This window comes from Cygnus atratus, chromosome 21, assembly GCF_013377495.2.
Source record: "Cygnus atratus isolate AKBS03 ecotype Queensland, Australia chromosome 21, CAtr_DNAZoo_HiC_assembly, whole genome shotgun sequence".
Taxonomy (NCBI): Eukaryota; Metazoa; Chordata; class Aves; order Anseriformes; family Anatidae; genus Cygnus; species Cygnus atratus.
The window spans coordinates 4559659-4578339 of NC_066382.1; the positions used below are offsets into that span (position 1 = coordinate 4559659).

At 38.0% G+C, this 18681-nt stretch overlaps 1 protein-coding gene across 3 annotated transcripts; it reads right to left on the reverse strand.

Moving 5' to 3' along the window:
• Positions 1 to 933: 933 nt before the first annotated feature.
• On the reverse strand, positions 934 to 17821 carry CTNNBIP1 (catenin beta interacting protein 1). Of its 3 annotated transcripts, none has more exons than XM_050714912.1 (5): positions 17748 to 17818; positions 15063 to 15184; positions 14472 to 14562; positions 8922 to 8991; positions 934 to 2792 (listed from the first exon to the last, which is right to left on the reverse strand). In XM_050714912.1, exons 1-5 carry the CDS (start codon positions 17752 to 17754, stop codon positions 2786 to 2788), a joined length of 297 nt encoding a protein of 98 aa, XP_050570869.1. In that variant the 5' UTR covers positions 17755 to 17818; the 3' UTR covers positions 934 to 2785. The 3 variants fall into 3 exon arrangements, with proteins under 3 accessions (XP_050570869.1, XP_035413492.1, XP_050570868.1); XM_050714911.1 differs by lacking the exon at positions 934 to 2792 and adding an exon at positions 7933 to 7966 and having other exon boundaries at positions 17748 to 17821; XM_035557599.2 differs by lacking the exons at positions 8922 to 8991; positions 17748 to 17818 and having other exon boundaries at positions 1179 to 2792.
• Between the last annotated feature and the right edge of the window lie 860 nt (positions 17822 to 18681).

Sequence of the window (18681 nt, forward strand, 5' to 3'; positions counted from 1 at the left end):
GCCAGAAGCACAAAGGTAAAGCTAGATAAATTTGTATGTGCAATAAACAAGTCAACCATGCTGATGTATTCTGTGCAGGTTTCTCTAACTCCCAATTAATCCAGGCTCCACAGTGTTAATAGACATTTAGCTTTCATAGCAGGAACATAATTAATTTGAAATGTAATTCAAGGGGAACATTGGAAAGCTGTATTTTCCACTTTCTCACTGATTTATATATCAACTCTTTATTATAAATCTTCTGACCCCAGTTTAAAGGCAAGAAATCATTTGTGGGGAGCTGGGGAGCACACAGGTAACAAAGCACAAATATTCTCAAGAAACTGGATTTCCTCCAGGTTCTGAATCTCAAATCACGCTGTTACACAACACATTAACTTTTCTCAATGTATCCTTCTCAACATGTTACTCAGGACTCCAAGATTGGAAGTCTTCCACAAGGGTAGAGCAAACAGTTACCATTTGGCAGGTTAACAATATAATAAATCAGTAAGAAACAAGAGAAGCTGTTAAAAGCTGTATTTCCCCCCAACAGTTACATTTTTCAGTGAAAAGACTGAACAACATAAACACTTCACTTTTCTCCTTGAAAAGACTCAACAGCTCAGAAATGCCATAGATACACACGGAGGATGCACGTGAGCTTGACAACGACAGGCCACCACAATCCACCCCATTCATCCAGCCAGCAGCCAGAAACACACCTATCCCCTTCAATTAACCCTTGAAGGGTTGCCCCATTTGCACTAAATTAAGATTAAAGTGCCTCTTAGGCAACGAGGTCAAGATTTAAGGAATCATTTGGGCTTGTTCCTGGTTTATTTTAATAAAGTAGCTTCTTATCCAGCCCCAACCAACAGGGGCAATGACACTTTCACATTGAACTTCACAAAGCCGCAAATGAATGAAAAGGAACTTTTCCACAAATAGACATACAGGTTTTCTCATTTCATATTTATTTGCTCAAGATAATCTCCCTGCTCATGCTCACAAGTCCATTCTTCCTTTTGCACACATTCCATGGTTTCTTTCAAGCTTTTTCCCCGCTTTGAGACCGTAACAGCATCTTGTCGTCAGAACTTCTTGCCATGAAAAATGGTCATGTTGTCACAGCCAGATTCTGTAATCGTTACTCCAAATAATTAACAACCACATGAAAAGAGCCAAGAACAGGTAAATGAATGGAGTTCTGCTTTAATAGGCTTTGAAACATCTTAAAGTCAGTGCAACCACAGGAAAATCTAGAAGTATTGTAAAAACCACCTGCACACACTGGAGAAAATGAAGTGCTAGGTTTTTGGCAGCAGTGCTAGAAATTCTAGGCTTCTGATATTTTATGTGCAGATTCCTGAACAGTCAGTGCAATTCGGGAATTTCACGGCAGGTTTTTGAGTTTGTAAATGCATCTGCTTGAAGGCCCTGGAACTACCAACAGAGTAAACCTGAATGTCACCTGTACACTCACTATCGGACAGCTTAACGCATTGCTGCTGCCTCTTGGGACCAGTGCCTAGAAAAAATGCTATTAGCCTAGGATCCAGATAATTTCCAACTCACCAAGCAGTTTCAGGGAACCAAACTGCATACAATTTTTTTCAAGTGACTAGGAACTTAGCTTATTAAAGCCCCGTGAAACTCGGATTTAAGTTAACGATCAATAATTTTCCCTTGTATGAGAGCGAGTCTTGTGCAGCAATTAAAGGGTTAAAGTGGAACTATAGTTATTTTACACAAGTTCACATATTCTCTATACAAATTTGGCAAATTCATGTCACAGCCATAGATCTCATTCTTGCAATTCCTGCAAAATAACGACAGCTCCTCTGTCAGAAGCAAAGAGAGAAGCCACCTGAACGACCAGATTGACCAGGAGTTCGTAGTACAGCCCACACAGAAGCACAGAACGGCTGGTAATCTCCGTGTTCCAGCTGAAACAGGTAGACTTACTGAACTAAATATGCTTTCAACACATGCTCCCAAAAGAGCTTGAGGCCACAGAGCAGATGAGTATGGAAAAACTGATGGCATCAGAGACACTGCAGCCAAGAGGAAATTAAAAACGTGATTTCAAAGCCAATCAAAAACAAACAAAAAACAACAACAAAAAAGCAAGCATGTATACATGTATAGATGTAATAAATATCGCAAAGCACATTTGTTTTTTCCCCAAGTAAGGATAAAGTAATAACCAATGCACCAAAACATCAGCTTTCTGCAATGAAAGTGTCGATGTCAGCAAAACACCTGCAAGCCAACTGAAGAAAGCATTTGCATCGTCAACGAATCACACCTTGCTTCCAGTTCTACACAGCCAAATCAAACCCTCTTCAAATTCACAAGTTTGACCTAAATAAGCACCACCATGAAAAGCTTCTTTAGAAGTAGGATGTCAAGAGACTTACTTTAAAACATAAGAGAGAAAAGGTTTTCATTGGTCAAGTTTAAAAAATTGTCTTCCTTTAGCCAATCAGTCTGTCCCTTTGAGCCAATCGAAAATACACCTTTAGGTTTGTCCTTAATTAACACAGCCCAGCTGAGTAGCAACAACTTATAGGAATAGATGGCTGTGAGATGCATTCTGAGAGTTGGGCAAAAGGAAACAATTATAAAGGAGAAGGACTACCACGGAAAAATTAGGGTGGGCAAAAGAACTTATTAATGCTCAGCCATCGTCCTCTATCTTCAGGAATCTCACTGTCCTCTCCAGTTCTGTGTTGTTCAGGTATCCTGTAGTTACTGTCTTCTGTCTTCTGTCTCTGATCTGGAAAATGCCATCACAACATCCTCAGCACCTGTAATAATGACAGCAAAATGTGTGCCATGATTATAGAATCATAAAGGTTGCAAAAGCCCTCCAGTATCATCTGGTGCAACCATCCCCTTACTACCAATGTCATCCGCTAAACCAAATCAACAGGAAAGTAAAAAGAGCATAGAGAGAATAAAAGTTTGTTTTTGATTATTTTTCTGGGACTGGAACTTAAAGCAGACTACACATTTCAACAGCAGATTTAAACTTTTTTTTTTTTTTTTTGCAAGACTACAGAAATCAGTTTGTTTATAGAGAAAAACAAGAATTCCTTGCTCCTAAGTATTGTTAAGAAGACAGACTTGATAGAAAATCACAAGATTGTCACCACATGCATTTAGAGATAATCTTCTTCTGGTTTCATTGCTGCGTAAATTCTTACACTGCATAGGAAACTCATAGAGCTTCCACCTGAAGTATGAGGAACTCAACTGTTCGACAAAAATTGTACTGCCTTGTGCATCGCCCTGTCCTTTTCAGTGACATCTAGATGTTTTTTACTGCCTTTTTTAACTTGTAAGAATAAAAATTGTGTTACTAGGCCAACTGAAAGGCTTTTGCATTTTCTTCACTGAAAATTGTTTAAGCACCTTTTATGAACTAACACATATTGCAAGCATTCCATTCTGTAGTAGAAATACAGTATTTTCTTCCCAACTGAAACCTTCCATTTGCCCAGAGAACAGATACAGCTTTGCTAAGTAATGGTTTTATCCCTACACTAAAGAAATCTTTCCAGAAGAATTCAGACTTTCTTCGTTCATTTTTTTTTCCAATTGAGGCTATCAACTGTGTATAATTACCACCAAAACTCACCTCCCCTAAATACAGAAAGATGCTATTACCTTCCTGTGAACCACCTCCAAGTCTTTACAGACTTGGGTGGTCTTTTGAGTGGGCCTTTACAGTAGAAAGTCCTGAATGGCTGAAGAATCACACCTGATAAAGGCTTGTAAAGAGCCTTCCATCCTAAGGTCTCATTCTTCAAAAGATACCTTGAGATATTCAGGAAAAAAATCACCTCTCTGGACTTCCTAAATATAGAGCACAGCCTAACAGGCACTTCAAGAGAAATGTCTTCAGGACAATAGGGAAATAAAAATACATCATACAGTAGTGTCAAAGCAGTGATTTAAATCAGTATCTCTAGTCTAGACACGAACTGGAAAACAACCCTGAAGGGCTGAATGCAATATTTTAAATTTCTGGTAAAAATTTGATCCCTGAGAAAGTTAGATAAAAGTAAATGCTTGCTTTCATCTGTACATCCTGTAACAGCATTTAACTGATTAGAAAAATATGATGAAACATGCAGTCACCATTTATATAATTTCTAAAAATTATTTACTCTGTTGAAATGATCTTAGACACTTCAGTGCAACAGATGACTGAAAATGACCATTTTGGCCTTCATTAATTAATTTGGCCTGCTTGGGATAATTTTGCTTAATCAGGTTTCCTTCAAAGCCTCTATTAAAGGATTAGACAACAAAGTAGGAAATGCCAAAAGTAACACTGACTGCCTGTGCCATTCAGATAACTGATCAGCTTTACAGATTTTTTTTTTTTTTTTTTTTTTTTTTTTACAGAAAGAAATCTTTTACTGAGGTTTAGAAAGTTCAGATTCAGCTTGGATTGAGCATCAGCGCGTAAAACTCTCCAGAGGCTTTCACTTGAGGCATACCAAGCAGCAGATTTCAGTTTTGTGCCCCAAGGAACTTTGCCTATACACCTGCACACAAGGTAAAAGAAAGAGGACTAACCAAAACTCCTCACCTGTTATGACTGCATGAACATCAGCCGAAATTTCAGTTATCTGATTTGCTCTTTAGTTGCAATACGGAAGGAAAAGTGACAGAAAACATGGAGGAAGAGAAGGCTGTTAATTCCCCTTGCTAATGTCCTTAAAAACTAAATCAACGCTTATGAAATGCAACTACATTTATTTTTATACACTTCACAATTTATATGTTATATGTACTCACAGGAGGAAATATTAAGGACCAAGCAGTAATTTGTTTTTCTTACGCAGGACCCACATTTTGTAGAAGTACATCAAAACCTGCTCTGATGTTCCCTCTTGCCAACATTCAGAAGCCCTGCGGTCTTCTCCCTTTTCATCTCCTCCACAAACTGTTTTTTCCTTGATCAAAACATAAATGATATATAGTGCTGGAACCCAGCTCAGAATTAGCAAGTTACCATGTTGATTTTTTTTCTTAAACGTGCATAAATATAACAACTACCAGCCTCTACAGAAAGAGGGATTTTACTCGTAAGGAGCCTGCAGAAACAAACACGTGCCAAAAAGAAGGAGGAGTAACAATAGTTAAAAACACTAGCAAAGCCAGTGCACATGAAACACAACCTATGCCTCTGCATTTTGCACAAGTCCTCCTCCAGAGCCGGGGAGGCTTTGCAGCAGCTTTGCTGTGCGAGCCATGAGCAGCTGGAGCAGCCTGGCAACAGCGAAATCACAGGCAACGTCACAGCACCGAGATGAGCGGGATTACTTAACAGATGTTGATTGTTTTCCTGAGGTCTCCCCTCTCCACAGGCTGAATATGAAAAAAATACAAGTATTCTTGTAAGTTTGGTGTGGAAAAGGAAATTTCATTCTCTATTAATGGTGCAACCCCACAAGCCTGCTGGTCGGTGTTTCTGCCTGCTCTGAGCAATTTCAGCTTTCAGCGCTGCTCCTGTGCGGCGGGCAAGCAGCAGTTTAAAGCACATGATGAGCAGAAATAGCCTTCGGCAAAGGACGCCGGGAATTCTGCCGTTCATTTGGGCTTTCACAACCAAAACAGTTATCACTGAAGAGGAAGGTCCCACTTAGCTAGCTCCTGCTCTCCTTTTCTAGGCCCGCGTGGCACTGCCTCAATACCAGTGTCACTGGTGGAAGGAACTGGTAACTTGCCTTTTGCCTGGACTATGAACAGAAGAGAAGGGAACACAAGAAACACAGCTTGCAAATACAACCAGAAAACAGGGGAAAAAAAGAGAAATTATATTCTATTTGGAGGAAAAAAAGCAAGAGTACAGTAAAGAATACGGTGTAAAAGTATGGAAAATGCTTGAATATCCATAATACTTCCGCATTATTACTATGTGCATCCTAAATGATGATCAGTGGATGAAGAAAGAGTCTGAAATTCCAGGTTTCAGTCTTTCACAGCCAAAGCTAACAACAAAGTAGAAACTTTAGTACTCCTGCTTTGTCACCAATGTAATCATAACTACAGTTTTAAAGTTATCTGAATTTGTCAACAAAACATATGGTGTTTTTTATTATTATTTTTTAAGTATATCATCATCAGAAAGCATGCTCCCTCTCTGATTTCTTCAGTACTTCATAACATATTATTTCCCATATAGCACTTTTAACTTAAGTTGGACAATCACTGCAAGAACCAAAGAGGGTAAAAGATTTGTTAAGGAAAGATCGTGAACTGTATTTAAAAGGATAATCATTGGGCTGAAAGGGAGGTTACTAGTGCACTTCATCAATGATTGGCCTTTGTACCAAGTTTAGGTGCTACTTTCGTAAGTTATGCTGGAACACAAGACTAGCCACATCCTAATGAAATTTCACAGCAGTTCAACATTAAAAAGTTCAGCCAAAACACCAGGGAGCAGCAAAACAACATACAGGCATGAACAGGAGAACAGTGAAGGCCAGAAGTGACTATAGGGCTTTAGCTATTCATTTTAGAAGGAAAGAAAAGAAGATTAACATTAAAAGTGACATATTCCTATGTCCCATGGTACAGTTTTAAACAAGATCAGTAAAGGATGGATTTTATACACAACTCTAGCAGTGTTACTTCCTGCTCCCTCCTCGGTTCCTTTTGCTATTTTAACAGAAGGTTAGCACTGTTTTCATTTGCAGGAATTACATGCAAGCTAGCATTTAAATGCAATTGCCTGAGGCTCTTTCAAGAAGACAATTTGATCTATCAAATAAAAGATAATACACCACCTTCAAGGTAGACAAGTAAGTGGGTGGGTAACCCCCAGGGCACAACACCCAACCGAAAACCACTCATCTTGCAATAAAGATTCAAGCCAATGCTGATTTCTTTTATTCCCACATTAAAGATCCAATTTTATACTTAAGGAGTTGATGCATTACTACAAAGAGGTAGACATCCTTTCTCCAAATAATGGCAGCTGCATGGATAGTTCTTGCAGGCTACCAAATCTGACACTACCATGAAGTCATGAGCACAGCAGCAAGAAATTTACACCAAACCCAGTGGTTTTCAGATGATGTCAATCCAGTCACTTCTAACACATGTGCCACTACTTTCTGGCTATTCCATCTCATGGCCTTACTTTATATTCACTAACAAAGGAGTTCATTATTCAGCATTTCTCTTTTATTCAAGAGCACCATGGCTCTTGACAGATATGAAAAGCAGTATCGTTTCGCAGATCTGGGACCAGTTTGTTCAAGGGACTTGCAAAGAGGAAAGGTATCTCCATGTCCATAGGGTGAGTAGATAATCATAAAACACCACCACCACAACGCCTTGAATGGCAGTAAGTTCTATGATTCGTAGAGGAGCACCAGGGATGTTGAAAGAGACAGAAAATGTCAATTTTCTAAGAACTCCAGGATGGCAGGGGAAGGAGAAGGGATGTTTTTAGGGTAGGTTTCTGTATTATGCTTCAAGCCTCTGGATGAGCAGAGGAAGGCTTGCAGTACAAGAACCATCACAAAAGCCTTACCACATATCTGGTGAAAACAGCCAATTAAACAAAACCGAAAATATACTTTCAGGTGAAGCATGATATTGAGGGGGAAGGTCCCCAAAATAAATACATACCTGGAGACCTGACAGGAGACAGAGGCAGCAAAAACAATAGAAAGAGAGAAGAAACATTGTACTAGTACAACGATGCCTCAGTTCCCTAAACTTATTTCTTAAGAGTTTGGGGTTCACTCTACCAATCTGGAATTTCAGGACTAGGTGTGATTTTGCCTCAAAGCGCCGTGTAATCTCTGGCTACTCACTTTATCCTCCCTACAACAAAATGTTGCCTTTAATACAGATGTTGATGTTCTAGCAGAAGAGCGTTGTCAAGCATTTTCAGTTCCTCAAAGAGAAGGTGCTGTAAGATTGAGAAGCATCTACCTAGTGATATTTCAATGACCTGAAAACAGAACAAAAATATTATCTGCTGAATAATAATTTTCAGCACAGTCTGCAACTGAAAGGGATACCCTCGTGACTACTTCTAACCTTCCAGGGGCCGCTTACAGTAAATCATTATTTCTGAAGATACCTTGTAGCAAAAAAAAAAAAAAATCCTTGGTGACATTTGTCTAGAAAAAGTTCATCCACATTTCTCAGCACAAAAGCAGGTTTTGCTCAAATCCAGTCCTGCAACCCAAGCTATAAATGAAACCAATCTAGCAAGTCTGCTCATTAAGCAATTGCACAGCCGCTTTTACTCCTGTGCAAACACAAACATTTCCAGAGAATGGAGCAGGGGTTTCTATGAAGTGAAAGGAAAGCAGGGATTAAAGTACTAATGAATAAGGCTTCTGCAGCAGTCTCACTTGGCTCTCATAACGGATGTTTTCTTTCTAATCAAGTAAAAAATTGAAAAAGCAGAGCACAGGTTATAAAGTTAAGCTGCACATTGCCAAAAGTCTGCAATTAAGACAATAGGACTGTGAACCGTGTTTACTTTCAGCACATCCTCCGCTGAGCTTTGCACTTCCAGTAATTAATTTATTGAACAATGAGGAAGGTACACGTACACCTGACCTAACACATTCTATACATACAACATCTCCCTCCCCAAGCTTCCCTTTTCTGGACACACATTTCTACACTGAAATAGAGACTTGCATATACTCAATAAAATGTTTCCCGTCTACCTACAGGGGCAAAGCATTGATTGCCACAAACTTTCAGACACGAAAATCCTTTTCCCACTTCTTTCACCTTATACTTTCGCACCTTTATCCTTCCTGAAAGTTGACAATATTTAACTCGTACCTAATGCTTTCCACAGCAAGTACTCACCTACAGGGGCATCAAGCCAGTAGGGTACAAGGTGGGTTCGAAACACACCGCCTTAACACAGAGCAAAATGTTACCTGTAACTGCTATTTCCTAGTGTCTCAGGAATGATGAATAGATACACAGAACTGTCTTGTTTGTAGCCACCTGCAAAATTAATAAACCTGAAAAGCTTTTGGAGATCAGAAGGTTAAACCTGTTGTGAGTGTTGAAAGGATGCCAAACTGAAAAAACAATAAAAATCTTTACTTTCCTCAAGATCTTTACATACACACTTCTTCAATCACCTTCCAGCAACTATCTTCTAAACATAAACTTTTCTTTGAAATTCCCAGTCTTAATATCCTAGTTTGGCATTCTAAAAATACAACGTGCACTGCTGAGAAAAGGAACACATTAAGACAAGCATGGTGTTTAAAAAAAGAAAAACCATCCCTACACTGAGAAGAGCTCTGAAATCTCAATTTCTCCACCAGTATTTGATACTTCATGGCTGCAGTCTGCCTCTTAGCTCCACAAGCAGCCTAGATTTGTTTTCAATACCCTACCATCCAGAGAATGTGTCTCACCGAGCTGAGGCGTGCGTTTGCATCTCAGCTTTGCCCTCCCCAAGGGACCAGCTTTTTCTTCAAGAACCAGCATGACACTCCTGTTGCTATAGGAACAACAGAGCTGTAATCACCAAGGTCTTGGTATAATTCACATATCATGCTTACTAGCTGCATAGCTTCCATTTTCAGATACACCACAGAGCAGGGACTTAAGGCAGCCAAGTGCTAGCCTACCATTTAGAAATTTAAGTAACTGGGAAGCAGGAAATATGGTGTTGTGATTTTTTATTTTTTTTTAGGTGATGCTTCTGTGCATGTAACTTCCTGAGAGGCGTTTTGCTTGTGTTAAAAATATTTAAGAAAGCCTCAATTTCATCACTTCAAGCTCAAGAAACCTAATGAGTCTAAGCTGCGTTAGCTCTTGCTGCAATGCAGGGAAGAGCACTAATATGCAATATCTCAAAACAGCTCATGATCACATCCCCCCTTTAGAACAGACACTATTTGAAGAGGGATGGCTTTGGGTTCCTCAGTTATTCTTGGGACTATGAAAAAAAAAAAAAAAAACACAGATGTCAGCTAAAAAATGCTCCTTAAGAAAAATGCGATATATTTTGCACTTTAACAAGATTGCAGCAATGATCTGAAGATAAAATGTTTATAAAATAACATTAATAACATGGTACAAAGGTTTAGACTAATACTAAACTTAAGCATTAAATACTTCAGTCTAGTTTTTTAAACTTTTGTTCAGACCTTCCTGCGTTAGTGAGATCTCATCCCCTCTGCTAGCAGTGTACCTTTTGATGGGTAATCAAGTATTTCATTTATCAGATAAGCCTCATAATTGCTATGGATGCAACATGGCCAGATCCCTTAAAGAAGAGAATTGGTGAGCAGGCCAAGTATTAATAAAACCAGCCAAAATATCAAGCTATGAACTGACTCCAGACATCTAAATTGTCCAAACGTTCCTTGTTCTTGGTGAACTGTAGTCCAGATTAAGGAAACAGCAACTCAAGAGAGGCATATCAAAGGCAACACACCGAAAGGCCAAGCACTTCCTAAGATTCTGGAATACCCTAAAAAGAAGGGGCAAATAGAGTTGGAGTAAAAAGACAATTATGTTATGACAGGGATACATGTTCTGGGTATTCAAGATGCCTTCACAGATCTGTTGCTCTAATATAAGCTGTGCCTCTGAAAGTGAGGGGTATAGAAGACATACTAGATAGAACCTATTTCAATTTGCTATCTGCTGGAACACAGTAGAGAGCCCTGGACATTTGTTATTATTATCTGATTTACACAAATACATTTAGTAATGCAGTCAGACTAACTCTGAGCTCCCTGTCAGGAAATCAAGGTTCAGTTCAACAGGACACAATGTAGGTGCTTCAGGAGTGAAGTTGCTCCAGATGTATGTGTCAAATATAAAAGGAGATCTGCAAATAATCCTAGAACAATGATTTTGTATTTCTAAACTGACAAACTTCTTCTGAAAGCAAAACAGGAAACAAAAAGCTAAGAATTTAATTTCCCCTCTTCCTAGAAAACTAAACACAAACTGAAGGGGAGTCAGACTTCAAGCTTGCTTTAAAAATAACACATTCTAAGGTGCTTTTTGATGAAAGTTAGAGATTAAATTATATTGCTGAATCCTAATAAGGTAAGCATAGTACCATGGAGGCACTTTAAATGTCAGTGTTATTATTATTAAATAGTGGCTAAATGAAGGTTTATAGAACAATTACTTGAATTCAGCAGGGACGAGCACAAACTTCTTTCCTCAGTGCACTGTCACATAGCTGCAAATATATATTGGACGCACAGGTTCCAGACTGACTCCCTGTGGTCAGACAAATAGACTCAACTAAGGAGTTGACAGATCTTTATCAAAAAAACTTAGTAGGGAGCACCAGACAGTGACAAGGCACAGCAGTCCTACCTCAGGTAATTACTGTGAGGCAACCTGCCAGCTGTTCTAGGACACTACTTCATGGAGGCACAACAAGGAAAAGCATAAAAATTGTAATGGGGACTGTAATGTACTTATGAAATCCTAAATCATCATCTATACTCTTCTTAACAACAACAAACTTTCTGCAATTGCGGGGCCAGACTACAGCATATATAAGTGATTCACGAAAAAAAGCAGGTCTATACCGAAGCTTTTAGAATACCACGAATGTCATTCCCTTTTGGGGAAAGAAATGAGAGTATTAAATCAGCTTTCTGCCTTGTGTGTGCCCGCTAGAGAAAAATGGCTCTGAAGTCTGGGACAAATTAGGCTGAGAGCAATTCGTGCTTTTATTGGAAAAAAAAAGGACTGTGAAATCTGCTAGTCTACCAAGTCTTTGCAACTAACTCCTTAAATAACACACCTCTTATTTGTTGTGTAAGGCAAACCGCATAAAGACTAAAAGCCTCTGAAGGAGACTCAATGAGAACATTAAAAAAAAGTAAGGAAGAAAATTCCTCTAAGGAATCTTGAAGGACACAAAACATTTAAGTTCCTCAAGTGTGTGGACTTGGGACAGGGTTTTTCAGTGCAAGATAATGCCATCTAGTGGAGATGGAATCTCCATTAAGATGGCAAATCTGACACCCGTGGCATTTTTATCCTCTGGTTTTGGTACTTTAATGATCTACCCTTCATGCTTCACCAACACTAGGAGACAGCAAAAGGTACTGACAGCTGGTAATGGTCACTGCTGGGTTTCTTTATTAAGAAATGACACATAACATTTCTTAATAAAGTAAAATCACAGAAGAAAAAGAGCAAAGAGCAACATTATCATAGCTGACTATTACAAATCCACAGAGGTTTTCTGAGGATCAAAGTCCTGAGCAACAAATTACAGTTGCTCGTGCCTTTACAGCATACTACAGCTCCATCCTTCTCCAGAGGAAATGGTATTTGGCTAGGTTTCCTCATTTCAATTTGTTCTTCGTGATATGTTCTCATTAATTTGGAGAGACAACATGTCTGAATACGAAAAGGACCAACATCTTTTCCCGCTTTTCTAAATAGTTAAGTATATTCTTTCTTTGTTCTATTTTCTTCTACCAAGAAAAATCTTAATGGTCAGGACAACAGCTTCACTATAATTTAGGAGAATTGAAGGTGGATCGTATGGTCAAATCACACAGGAAAGACAGCAGCGCCTCAGATCAGATCAAAGCGAGCAACAACAGGGAGGACTTGACTTCCCTATGGAAAAAGTCTAAAGAATCTTCAAGGACTTTAAGAAAATGCTGACAGGGAAATCATTTAGCATCTGTTCAACTATGGAACAAAGACAACTTTTTGAACAATGCATAAAGCTCTTAGATTTCCTGCGTTGCATCATTAGGGAGTCTAGAAGCAGAATAAATAACTGTTGGTCTCTCTTTTGACTACATTTAAATTTTAAGTCAAATTTTTTTTCAGCTGCAAGTTTCTGACCCTTATCTGGAAGAGCACCCTTTGGGTTTCTTACTTTTCATATCATCTTGACAAATTGAAAGCAATCAGAAACAGTACTTTGGGCTTTCTTTACAACACTAGGCCAGGGATTTTTAAGCACTCCAACATTATTAGAATTAAGTTTCCAAAGCTCTTTGTAAAGTAAGAAAATAGTTTGTTAATTTCACAAATGATAAAAGCAGACAGCTTAGACAGGAAAGTTAGATTAAGCTGTATTGGAGCACAGCTGCACAAAGTATCAGTGTCCCCTGGCTGGACTTCTGTTTTTATTATCTCTTCTTTGCCAAAGTTCAGACAATTCAGCATACACTTTTATTATGAGAAATGTAACTATTTTAGGGATAAAGCTGACAAATGCCAACTGCTTAAGACAGCACGATAGTAACTGTCTGGTAACTAAGGCAGTCATTCTTAACTGAATATGTCGTCTTCAGTTTTTGACGAGAAACTGGCAAATTTTCTCTTTAGACTGGCAGAAAAGTTTAACAATTCTGAGCCAAAATACACAGGTGTATCTATCTCCACCAGTCCCCCAGCTATGTGAGGAATGAACACACAGTCTTAAAACTGAAGAGCAAGTCTGTACAGGTCGTGTTTCTAATGGTTTTCTAAATGTCTCAGATCTATATTAAATTTCTGTTCAACTCAGTTCTTTCTGGCGTAAGAGACTAGCAATTTTCCTTCAAAACCAAATCCCACATTATAAATGTGGTCTGGCAGGAAGCCTATGAAGGGGAAAAAATATTCAGAAATAAACATTCAGGTTCAGAACATATTTGTAGCTTCAGAATACCACCACACAATTGTTTTCCATGGCTTCTGTAAAGAATTCACAAAAATACTACCTACTTCATTCCACTAATGGGAACCTGAAGGAATCAAATTAAAATAATACAGTATGGCAATTAATTAAAACAGTGTACTAAATAATTCAGCATTTACCAGAACAAGTATGGAAGTTCTACTGCGACAGTTATCTCTGGCTGTACTTTATCTCAAAGGTATTGTATTATTTTAGTATGAACTAGATTTTTATTTTTATTTTTTTTACTGTCAGAATTTGTGTGCCACATACATTAAGCAGATTTGATTGTGAAGTTATTTCATTTCCACCACCCTTGTTCTGGAATTGAGTTATGCAAATTAAAGAAATGCTATGGGAAACAAATTCCTCTTGTTGCTAAACTTTCTCTGAAATAGGGCCATTACAGCACTGTAAGAATAAGTACAAAAATTCAGATGAAAGTTGACTTAGGCAGAGGACCCATACTGAATACAGTAAGACACTCAGAATCAGAGGGGCCTAGGCATGCCTGAGTTTAACTTCACCTATAGCAAAAAAATCAATGAGGTTAGAATTCATTTATATTTATCAAATACATTGGGAAGTGATATACATTAATTCATTTCACAAGATTTTGGCCAAAAATGTTTTGAGCTATCATGGAGAATAATGCCCTTCATCCTAAGTAATCTTAGGTATATCCAAGACTTACTTCATCTGACAAAATAAAACCACCTGTTAAGAAAAATAGGAACCTAAATTTAGTATTTTCTGAGACTGTTTCTCACTAATTAAACAAAATGCAAACAAATCCGGTACTCACCCTGATCAATTGAGTGTTGAGGAAGCTGGCTTAGTTGGCTATTCACTACACCTGCATATGTGCGCAAGAACTCCTCTTCACTAGCAGTCAGCTGGAAATGTACAAAGAGTCAGTCAGCAAAACTAAAATGAAGAAACACTGACGATATCATCTCTGACTCCCCAGTAAGAAATGTCACAGTCGTCTCTATTCTACTCTTCAACAGTTTAAGCTGCTATTTGTACAAATTATAATACCAGCAAGCAATAACAGCAGCAAACTGGTACATCATGCATTCATGGAGAGATTCAAAGCCACTTTAAAACAGATGCCTTATTCTCCTGGTTTCACAATAATGAAAAACTTTGGCTTATATAGAGTAATAATCAGGTGTTCAGATGCAGTTTCAGGCATCACAAGCCTCATAACTTTTTTTGCAAAAAAATCAATTGTATTTAACCACAGGTGATGGTTAAATCAATGATGGCTAAAACAATTCAGCAATAAAACCAGACCATCACCTGCCCATCTCAGTCAGCACAATCCCAGTTGCTATGAAATTATATTTGGAAAGCTATAAAACATGGGCTGTGACAGTTTATGACATCTTACATTTGATCCCATCTTCCTCAGCATGAGCAGGACTCTCACTTTCTGCTGAATGTACATCTCCTCCGGACTCTTTCCGGGGACGCCCTCACGGTTCATTCCCCTCCTGCCAGCTCCTGGATTTCCTGAAGGCATGATAAGATCAGAAAACGACAAACCGAAACAGGTAATGGGGTATAATAGGAACAATAATAAAGTTTAATTCTTAAACCATCTATTTTTCACCAGCAGGCAGAACAGTAAGTAGCCTGAAATAGTGAGGAATCACAAGCTTTATCAGAAAACCCCTTAAAAATCTGAATAGCTAAACTGGGCCTTACTCAACCCAAAGATTCAAAGAGTCTGATATTAAAATCACTAGTACCTCATTATCTGTTGTTACATTACTGCATGAGTAGAAAAAGAGAAACCTAACTAGATGAAAGAATTACCCTGACAGAAAAGCCTGTGTTTTTGTTTTATTCCCCTGTAAATAACCACAGCCAACACAAAAACAGGATGCAGAATGTACAACCATCGAGCTTACACTGGAGAAAAAAAAAGCTGGATGAAATCTTAAGTCCTTTTCTTTTATAATAAAAAAGCCACTTCACATTTTATAAAAGTTTTTAACAGTTCGTATAATGGTTGTAGAGAGAAAAAAGAGTTAAGAGGAACAGGGAAGGAGTACAGCTTAGCATCCTTTCTCACATCGCTTAAGTTGAAGTTTCGCTTTTCTATTTTAATTAAGAATAGTAACATCAGAGAATAAACAGACTAAACAGTCAAGTAAATTCTAGATGGTATAACATCATTGTAATTTATTGCCTGAGTATCCAATAATTCTTCAAAGTCCACGATACTATGTTTACCGAGATAAAGTAAAAGTGTTCAGGAATAACCTTCAACTGCTACTAATAAATATGTTCCAAGATGATTTTTAAGTCAACAACAGTAAAAATCTTAACTGCAAATTTAGGAAATAATAACGCTTCAAATAATACATTGATACAGCAGCATAATAAACTAAATAAACCTATTACAAGTACTGTATGTTGGAGAAACATAACCCCTGCTAAGGAATCCCTGGATGGAGGTGTAAAGCAGCTACGCTTCCACAATGCACAGCTCAGAGAATTGGCTCCAGAATCATCCTCCAATTAGTTTTCATTCACACAACTGGGTCTGGTCCTATATAAATCTGTAAATCTGATTTCTTAAATCTTAGTAACGAAGGGAATACTTGAGACATGAGATATGCTTAATGAAGACTGTACCACAGCAGGTTCAAACACCACTCTTTTCCATGTAATGTTCTCCTGTAGTCATTACCAACCTCTCCCCCCACTTTATTATCACTATTATTTTTAAGGGAAAGTAATCTGGGTGTGGAAACAGTTTAAAATTACACACGGGCCCTCCTGAATGAGTCAGAAATAATGCAAACTTAAGTAGCAGCTGCAGGGATAGGCTTTACCACCCACATTACTTAGCATGAAGACAGCAGAGTGGAGAAAGCTCTATCACCAGTCTTGTCTGAAGAAGTTCCCACTGGGAAGATTTGCATTGTACCCATTCGGTAGAGATGGTTGGGCTCAAAAACTTGTAGCCTGTAAATTTGCAAGGTGATGATTATTTTATTTTTTGCTATAATCAGCAAACTGCTTTCTGAAGGGGGAATAAAGTGATCTCATAATTTCGTACATCAACTCTGACGTAAGTAGATTGGATTAGGTTCCTAGGAGTGCAATCCTCAGTGCAATTTGTGAGTGGTAACAAGTGATGTCAACAGTAAGCTAATGAACCAAGTAAGACAGTGAGCAAGAGATGTTAAGTTATGTCTATCCTGAGACAGATGAAACAATAACCATTAAATCAAGATACCAAACAAGTTTGAAAGGTTGAAAATGTGTGACTGGTCCTTCATGTTGAACTGATACATACCACTATTTTATCTCCTTAATATTGTTACTTGAAGCAGGAAGGTGCTGTATTAGTAGCCAAAGAAATCAATTTAGAAGAGAACAAACAACATAACAGGACTGTCCTGTAAACATTTTTGCCTCATTTCTTCATCTGCATAGTCCCCTCTCAAATACACAATACATTTATGTCATCAAGTCCAACTTACTTTTTTCTCCACTCTCCTACAGACAGATAGCTCTCTCTATGCACTTATCACCCTGCCCTGCTCCTTCCCAAAAAAGGCATTGAATTCTTCCTCATTTTCTACTTACTGTCAATAGAGAAATTCTATTCGTGTAATATGCGTCTTACAGTACTGTTTTGATCTGCTAGATTATGCCAATATATGCTGTTCCAGCATTTCCAAATTGCACCAATCTATCACTCTACAAAACACTCAGAGCAGCAAGGTTTAATAATATCACACCTAATGGGCCTGTGTGATGGGACAATTTAATCTGTTAGAACTTAATTAGTCCTGCAGCAGTAGAAAAAAAATAATTACAATTTCTACATTAGAAAATCATAAAGAAAAAGATACAATGTTCTTAGGAGTAATCACAATATTTTGTCATATCCACGTTTGGAAATGCATGGATATCTTGACTGGTCTGACTTACAGCATCAAATGCCACAAATAAGGAGGTAATTAAAAAAAAAATTAATCTAAGAGTTTATCATATTTGTATTTTTTCCTCAATTCTTTTATGTGGTTCTTCCTACAAATATACTCTATAATGATACCTGACATAACTTCTCACTGCTTTAGCTTTCATAGAAGTCTGCTCAGACAAATGGGCACATCTCTCCTTCCAAATGGATCCAACGGTTCTGTTAAGAAACGCAATCAGCAAAGTCTGGGAACAAAGACTGATAGGGCAACGATTGGAGCAGCCAGAGACAGCAAATAAGTGCTTCGAAGTAGTTTAAAAGTGCATGACTTTATACTTCTAAAGAAACTGGATGAAAAATCATGTTTACAGAAAGAGAACTTGATAACACTGTATAAGAGGTCTTTTCACAGTCTCAAGGCCTCCATCAGCATGTCCTGTATTGCACTGAGGAAAAAAAAAAAAAAAAAAAAAAGCTCTTTCTGAAGCTGAAATGTCTTGTTTTTTCCTTTCTCCAGGAAAAAAACAAAACCAAGACACCTGAAACGTGGTAACACACCTATGGTTTAAGAATGGAAGTTATATGGAATATCAACCAATAGGTGGCACTATCCACAAGCTCCAAGAAAATGCTGCTGCTGCTTCCATGCCAGCTGGGGAGATCCACACATTTCAGCATCCCATTCATTACACATCAGATGATTTGAGAGATTGACAGTCAATCATATATAGTTATTCATTGTTTTCCAGTATAATAGTCTTCCAGTTGCTTATTAACTTATCAAACTTTTAAAAAGGGATGATGAAATATTCCTATTTAAACCTGGTTCTTCCGAAGCAAGCTTCAACCAAGATGGATTCATCATGAAGCTACCTATTTAACAGGAAGGATTAAAAAATCCTAAAATCTACCCATTCGGTGAATACCTCACAGTGGTAGTAGCAACATGGGGTGAAAACACGCAGCATGATTCAAAAGCTACAAAAATATATGTATAAAGAGGCTAAATTAAGATTACAGCACAACAGTACTTTGCTCTTCATACACCGCATAATTATTTTGGGTG

What these genes read in the sequence shown, in the direction of transcription:
- CTNNBIP1 (XM_050714911.1), bottom strand. An exon ending in TGAGGAAGATGGGATCAAAT is followed by an intron (nt 14,563 to 15,062) that starts GTAAGATGTCAT and finishes GTACATTTCCAG; the next exon opens with CTGACTGCTAGTGAAGAGGA. An exon ending in TCAACACTCAATTGATCAGG is followed by an intron (nt 8,992 to 14,471) that starts GTGAGTACCGGA and finishes TTAATTTTGCAG; the next exon opens with GTGGCTACAAACAAGACAGT.